At 42.3% G+C, this 7,225-nt stretch overlaps 1 protein-coding gene across 1 annotated transcript in view; it reads right to left on the minus strand.

Moving 5' to 3' along the window:
• The window catches only part of LOC134068692 (tryptophan 5-hydroxylase 1-like), an 8,562-nt gene extending 4,072 nt beyond the window's left edge, over window positions 1-4,490 (minus strand). Inside the window, exons 1-6 of the mRNA XM_062524401.1 lie at window positions 4,350-4,490; window positions 2,827-2,958; window positions 2,098-2,266; window positions 1,487-1,587; window positions 547-614; window positions 1-135 (exon numbers count right to left, since the gene is read on the minus strand). The exon at window positions 1-135 is cut by the window's left edge and continues 62 nt beyond it. Coding sequence (XP_062380385.1) covers window positions 1-135; window positions 547-614; window positions 1,487-1,587; window positions 2,098-2,266; window positions 2,827-2,958; window positions 4,350-4,454 — 710 coding nt within the window. The 5' untranslated portion in view covers window positions 4,455-4,490. The remainder of the gene's footprint in view (window positions 136-546; window positions 615-1,486; window positions 1,588-2,097; window positions 2,267-2,826; window positions 2,959-4,349) is intronic.
• Window positions 4,491-7,225: the final 2,735 nt, after the last annotated feature.

Consider the following 7,225-nt stretch of genomic DNA (forward strand, 5'->3'; position numbering starts at 1 on the left):
TGCGTGAGCAGCGGCAGGTTCTTCAGGTACTCGCGGCAGGCGTGGCTCGGGTAGAGCGCGCTCAGCTCCCGGTACACCACGCCCCACGTCTGCACCTCCTCCGCCGTGAAGTCCACGTGCGGGATCGACTCGCCACTGGGGGGCGACAGAGAGGGAGAGTCGAGTCAAGTCGAGTCCATTTTTTATTTTTTATCACATTTGCAGATGGCTGAGTTGCACCAAAGTGCTTCACAATAAAGTGCTTAGAGTGCCATGAACAAAGGAGCAGAGGAGAGGTGAGAGAGAGAGAGAAAGAGGGAGAGAGAGAAAGAGGGAGAGAGAGAGGGAGAGAGAGAGAGAGAGAGAGCGGACACTTTACATACAGTAGATTGTCTGGTTTGTTGAAATTCATATTCAGTCTTGAAAAATGCTGTTCAACAATTGCTGAATGTTACCTTTAACCCTTTTCTCTAACCTTAACCATAAACCACACTAATAAAAACGAAGAAAGTTTGTCAGACGCATAGAAACACACACACACACAACTCACTCATCACGTTAACTTACTGTCTGTAGCCCATGGCAAGGTCTGCAAAGTACTTTCTTCTCTTACGATACACATTGTCTTTGAAACCCTGTAAACAGACAACCCATGGTACATGTTAGTAAGCTTTTATGGGTACAATACAATACACAAGAAAATCTTTTGGAGCAACGTTATTGAATTCAGTGAATGACACTGAGCAATTTGAATGCAATGTTTTGAGCAACTGAATGCAATGAATGACATTGACATGTATTTTTTTTTATCAAGCTTTACAGTAATCAGGAAGTACATTTTCATGATCATCCAATCAGAACACAATGGAACCAGTTATATGGTTGCCCAGCAGCATTGCTGAAAATGTTGCACCTTTAAAGCAGCATTAGCTTGAGATGTGTACATATAACCATAGTGCACATACTGTACTACTGTATGCCCAGGTTAAAGCAGGACATGGAGTTCTGATTATTACCTACGCCAAGGAGGTTATGTTTTTTTCATCGGGGTTTGTCTGTCTGTCTGTCTGTCTGTCTGTCTGTCTGTCTGTCTGTTTGTTAGCAGGATAACTCAAAAAGTCATGCATGGATTTCGACAAAATTTTCAGGGAAGGTCAGAAATGACCCAAAGAAGAAACGATTACATTTTGGTAGCAATTCGTGTCACCGTCAGGATTCCGGAGACGTTTACGTGTTTCGCTTAGTGGTGTAAGGCCATGTAATGGCCACGTGGTGGCGATCTGAATAGTTTAGGTTCAAACGTATGACAACCTACTGTAGGAAGAACAATACAGGCGGAGGTCTGCGCTCACAGAGTGCTTTTCTAGTTGAATATGGCATACACTGATATTAATGCAGTATAGGCTACTCAGTACAATTAAATTGATCTGTATGAAGGCCAGTGTGTAATGGCGATGGAGTCGGTGTGGACACACACACACACACACACACATACACACACACGTACCGGATGGTCTGCGTCCAGGGCTGAGCCGTACATCAGAACCCGGTTGGCACACTGGTCCAGATCGGAGATCTTCTTGGGGAACCAGGGGACTCCGTCCATATCTGCCAAACAGGCCAAACACACACACATCACATCATCCAAAGACATCAACATGTAATTCAAAATGTTATGCTCAATATCCATTATCTAACAAAATATCTTAAATCATCAAACACCTTAAAATACAATCTAGAATTTCAGACACCTGAAAACGTATGCCAATTATCAAAACATCTTAAACTATCTTCAAAGTCGCCCTGTAGCTCAACTGGCATGGCAAGGAATAACCCCAAACAGGCGTCTACTTCTCCAGAGATCGACTGCTTAAGGAACATGCTTTAGATCAAGCAGACATCTTACTAAATGACTAAATGTTTTATAAGAATTCCCATGTTTTTTTTTTCTTTTCATTTTTGTATTTTATGAAATGTTTCTGATGCTAGATTGTAGATCAAAATGACCCTGATGAAGGTGTAGGCCGAAACGTTGGTCAATAAAAATTTTCATTTACTGCCGTGAGCACCTCACAAGGTGTGCGTTTACTTTTTACAAACAAAGATTGTAGAACATACCATCTTCCGGCAGGCTGATGTTGTCTTTGAGGTCCATGTCGGGCAGGTTCATGTGCCTCTGCAGGAGCTGGATGACCTCTCTGAGCTGCTGGTGGTCGCTGTCACAGTCCACAAACACCTCAAACTCAGAGTTGCGCCGCTTACGAGCCTCGATGTTGAAGTGGCTTTCCTATAGAGCAAACGCGCAAGGGAGTTTATCTTTCCATCACTCCCTTTCGGGGAGTCAATCAATCAATCAATCAGTCAATTAATCAATCGATCAATCAATCAAATCACTGAATTGATCAAACCAAACTATCTAATTGCTAAAGTCTATTGAACTATCTTTGTTCTAAGTTAAACTTGGAAATGCTACAGTACATAATGTTGTATGTGCTGTATGTTGTACCTGGGGTAGCTATGTGATGTTGTATGTGTGTTGTACCAGGAGGAGCTATGTGATGTTGTATGTATGTTGCATGCATGTTATGTGTACAGTATGTTTAACAGGGGGTGCTACATCCTGTTGAATGTATGTTGTACCTGGAAAAGCACTATGATATTGTATGTACAGGATGTTGTATACCTGGAAAAGCACCATGATATTGTATGTACAGGATGTTGTACCTGGAGAAGCACCATGATATTGTATGTACAGGATGTTGTACCTGGAGAAGCACCATGATATTGTATGTACAGGATGTTGTACCTGGAGAAGCACCATGATATTGTATGTACAGGATGTTGTACCTGGAAGAGCTTGAGAGCCTTCACCAGGCCTCCGACCTCATTCTTCAGAGAGAAGAGGATGGCAGCATGGCCCTTCCTGGGCGATGTCAGTTTCTTGTTTTCTTCGATCTTGCTGAAGTTGGCCTTGTTAATCTGTACACAAAATACATCAGATTACCACCAGAGAATGAGCTGCAGATACTATATACTCGGAACTGCAAAATCCTGGATTATTTACAGTGATGATAATTGATTATTGATTATTGTTGTTGTGGTTGTTATCTAAAACAGAATCAGAATCAGGACATTCATAATCACGTGTATATTTTTAAAAGCAAAAAAAAAAAAAAAGAATTTGATAAGGACTGAATAGAGACCATTTCCACTGTGACCATTTCTAACAGCCCTGATGTTCAATATTCAAGAATAGAACACCTAGAACACAGAATTGGAGAACACCTTCTGATGTTCCGTATTCATGAATAGAGCACCTAGAACACAGAATTGGAGAACACTTTTTGATGTTCCGTATTCCTGAATAGAACACCTTGAATACCTAATTGAAGAACACCTTCTGATGATCAGTATTCAAGAAGAGAACACCTAGAACAACTCACTGAGAAGACCGGAACCGCATTGTAAATTCATATCCTGACTCATTGTGCTAATGGGGAAAAAGAGCCAAGCAAATATTGTCACTTGCATGCTGATTAGTGTGGTGACAGTTTGATTACAATTTGATTGCATTTTTATGCTCCTGAGTAACCTCTCTGAACCAGAGTAGTTTAAACAGTATAATCACGCCTGAGTTTGCTCTGCAGTGCAATTAGCTGCAGTTGGCTGTCAGTGAGAACTTTATTATTTCCTGTTTAAGCAGCGCAAATATATATATAGAAATATCAAAATGCGAGAGAAAGAGAGAGGCACACCTTTATTAAAACAACAGCAGGTGTTTACAATAATAAAAAAAAAACATTGGCACGTTACAGCCTCAAATAGAGCTGTACACAGACCACACAGAACATTTAAAAAGAGAGGGAGAGAGAGAGAGAGAGAGAGAGAGAGAGAGAGAGAGAGAGAGAGAGAGAGAGAGAGAGAGAGAGAGAGAGAGAGAGAGAGAGAAACCACTAATATGCCCACCTTTTATCAAACCAAATAACCAAGAGCAATGGATGGGGTTATCAGGGCAATAAAGGCTGCTTAATTTAGTGTCCTCCGAAATATGATTTTTAAAACAAAATATGAGTAGGCTATCCTGTATTTTTTTTAATGGTGCAAAATTACATTTACATTATCTATCTTAACAAATGCGTTTATCCAAATCGACTTATAAAATAGGGATGAACTAGAAGCTGAATTATTTCCATAATCTCAAAGTCCAAAATTCACACCTGTTGACGAGAGCGATTATTCTAAATAAAACTGTCGACTGAAAGCATTTGAGACACATTTTGAGACCCCCTGAGGAAAACAATTTTAGACTGGGGATAATCGCTTAGTTTTCTCAGATGACAATCTAACAAGACAGTTAGTGAGCGACTCACCTCATAGTTAAGCTGCTTTTCCTCGTAACATGTTTTCACCGAGTCGAAAGATCTTCCACGGCGCGGTCCACCAGTTTTGGAGTACATATCAAAGTTCATGAGCATTTATACGTGTGCTTCGGGCAGATGCGTGTCTCACGGTCCACGTTATTGCGTTAACTCTCCGGGCTCAACGCGCTCCTCTATTTATTAACCGGAGGCTGACGAAGGAGGAGAAAGCACGGTTGGCTTAGGGGAGGGGGGAGAAGGGTGTGTGCAGAGGACAACCACCCTGGCAATGTGCGCAATTTGCGCACAACAGAGAAAGATAAAGCAGATCAAACGGAAAATGACGAATGTTATGAGCTGTTGTTTTAGAGTGACAACTTATGACACGCAGTTTTTCCAATTACGCGCAAAAAGAATTTCATAACTTAACCGGAGACGACGCGTCAGGTTGATTCTAAGTGCCAGCTGGGAGGTAGATGTTTGATGTTGACTACAGCTCAGTTATTTTAGATCATAGTTCACGAGTGTCATTTTATTGCATTTAGAATTTAGTCAAATGACTGATTCAAATTCACTGACACAATGGCCCAGAATGTTGATGTTTCATAAAGAATAATTTATTGCGAGGTGGATTTCATTATGAAAATGATCAAATCTATAAAATCCATAAAATGGACATTCATATGTTTGACAAGAGAGACAAACAGAGATCTGACTGTGCGTGGGCACATATTGAATCCCATGTTACGGTCCCCTACATTCACCCCAATGATGCCAATAGAGACCCATTGCTGTTTATGGCATATTTGCATTTTCATGTTTGCACAATTGCCCTTCAATGTGCTGTTGTTTCATAGTACCCCGACGATTAACACCTGGCCCAGTAACAGTGCAAATACTCTCTGTGCCAGGAAGCTCAAGATGCCCACTGTGTAAATGGGGCAAATTATTGACTTTGAAATACATGCACACACCAGAGAGCTACATCAGGGCTATAGGGGATATTAGCCAGAGAGCTACATCAGGGCTATAGGGGATATTAACCACAGAGCTACATCAGGGCTATAGGGGTTATTAACCACAGAGCTACATCAGGGCTATAGGGGATATTAGCCAGAGAGCTGCATCAGGGCTATAGGGGATATTAGCCAGAGAGCTACATCAGGGCTATAGGGGATATTAACCACAGAGCTACATCAGGGCTATAGGGGTTATTAGCCAGAGAGCTACATCAGGGCTATAGGGGATATTAACCACAGAGCTACATCAGGGCTATAGGGGTTATTAACCACAGAGCTACATCAGGGCTATAGGGGATATTAGCCAGAGAGCTGCATCAGGGCTATAGGGGATATTAACCACAGAGCTACATCAGGGCTATAGGGGATATTAACCACAGAGCTACATCAGGGGTACTGTATGTAAGAAGAAAGTGGACTCACTTGTCACTGTGTCTTCCCCTAATATGACAGAGGGCATGATAAAGCCACAAAATGGTGTCCAAACATTGGTGTCAGTCAATGAAATATGATGTTTGTTTGAATAGATATGCAAAACTAGGAAATTTTAAAATTAGAATAATAGAAGTGTCATACTCAGTGGACAACACACACACACACACACGCACACACATGCACACACACACACACACACACACACACACACACACACACACACACACACACACACACACACACACACAATTTACAACCCTTATAAACGCCTTATTTTTACCTTAATACCCTTCTATAATTAAGTAGTAGAAATGTGTATAGATTAAGGTCGATCAGAAAAGCTTACTGAATTTCTCCCTTATTTCCCTCCTTTATTCAATAAATCCCTGAATTAACACCTTAAAATAAAATTAACCTATAGTTAAATTATCCTTAATTACCCCCTTAATCACAACAAATAAAGGGAACCCCGGGCCTGACTTGACATCTAATTGTAAGATTAAGGGGTTTCACTCACACCTTAATATGGTATTTTAAATGAACGGGCCAGTTTTACTAATTAAGGGCGTATTAATAGCCTATTAAGTGGTTTTAGTATGTTTACAGGGGTAATTTAAGGTCAATTTGAGTACATCACGTTTCGTAGTGTCACGGTGACGTCACCTCTGTAATGAAACGTAAAGATAGGCAAACACAAACTTTCAGATACGTTGTGATAATGACAGAGGGGGGATGGGGGCATCTGTGCCGTGCTGTGCTGCACAGTGTAGCCTAGTCTAGTGTGGGTGTGTGCCGGATCGAGCACAAGAACAACCGTGAATACTGGCCGTTTGTTTTGAAAGTGTCGGAGAACTTCAGCACCACGGCGGGAAGACAGCTCCCGTCGGGCCGGCCAGGGTCCTGACCTGCTGCCAGGCTTGAACAGCGAGCCAGCGAGGAACACAATGGCCACCGCAGACCTTGGCGCTTGTTTTGTTAAGGCCTCTCCCCTTATCCTACCCTCATGCGCTAGCGCTGAAAGCGAGCTTTTTTCCGCCGCACGTCTCCTCTTGGTTCAGTGCGTTTTATGTTTCCAGAGAAGCTGGCCTTGCGCTACTGGATTTACACTGTGGCCGCGATATGATTAGTCGGTGCTGACGGACAATGAAAAGGGTGTCCTTCGTGTGCTTAACCTCCACCCTCTCCACCACCACCATCACCCCTCCACCCACCCACCCACACACACACACACACATACACCTAAAAAACTTCATCATACCTGAATAACACACAGTGACATCAGCTGGCGGACAGAGGAGCTGGCGTCACGTTCCACTGTTGTGCGGCTGGAAACCAATAAAAACGCGTCTATGAACTCTGCTATGGTTAATAACGGACTGGCAGGTATGAGCAATGGTTGCGTTTACGAGATCACACCGGCAATAATTACCATGA

Source organism: Sardina pilchardus, chromosome 21 (genome assembly GCF_963854185.1).
Source record: "Sardina pilchardus chromosome 21, fSarPil1.1, whole genome shotgun sequence".
Lineage (NCBI taxonomy): Eukaryota > Metazoa > Chordata > Actinopteri > Clupeiformes > Clupeidae > Sardina > Sardina pilchardus.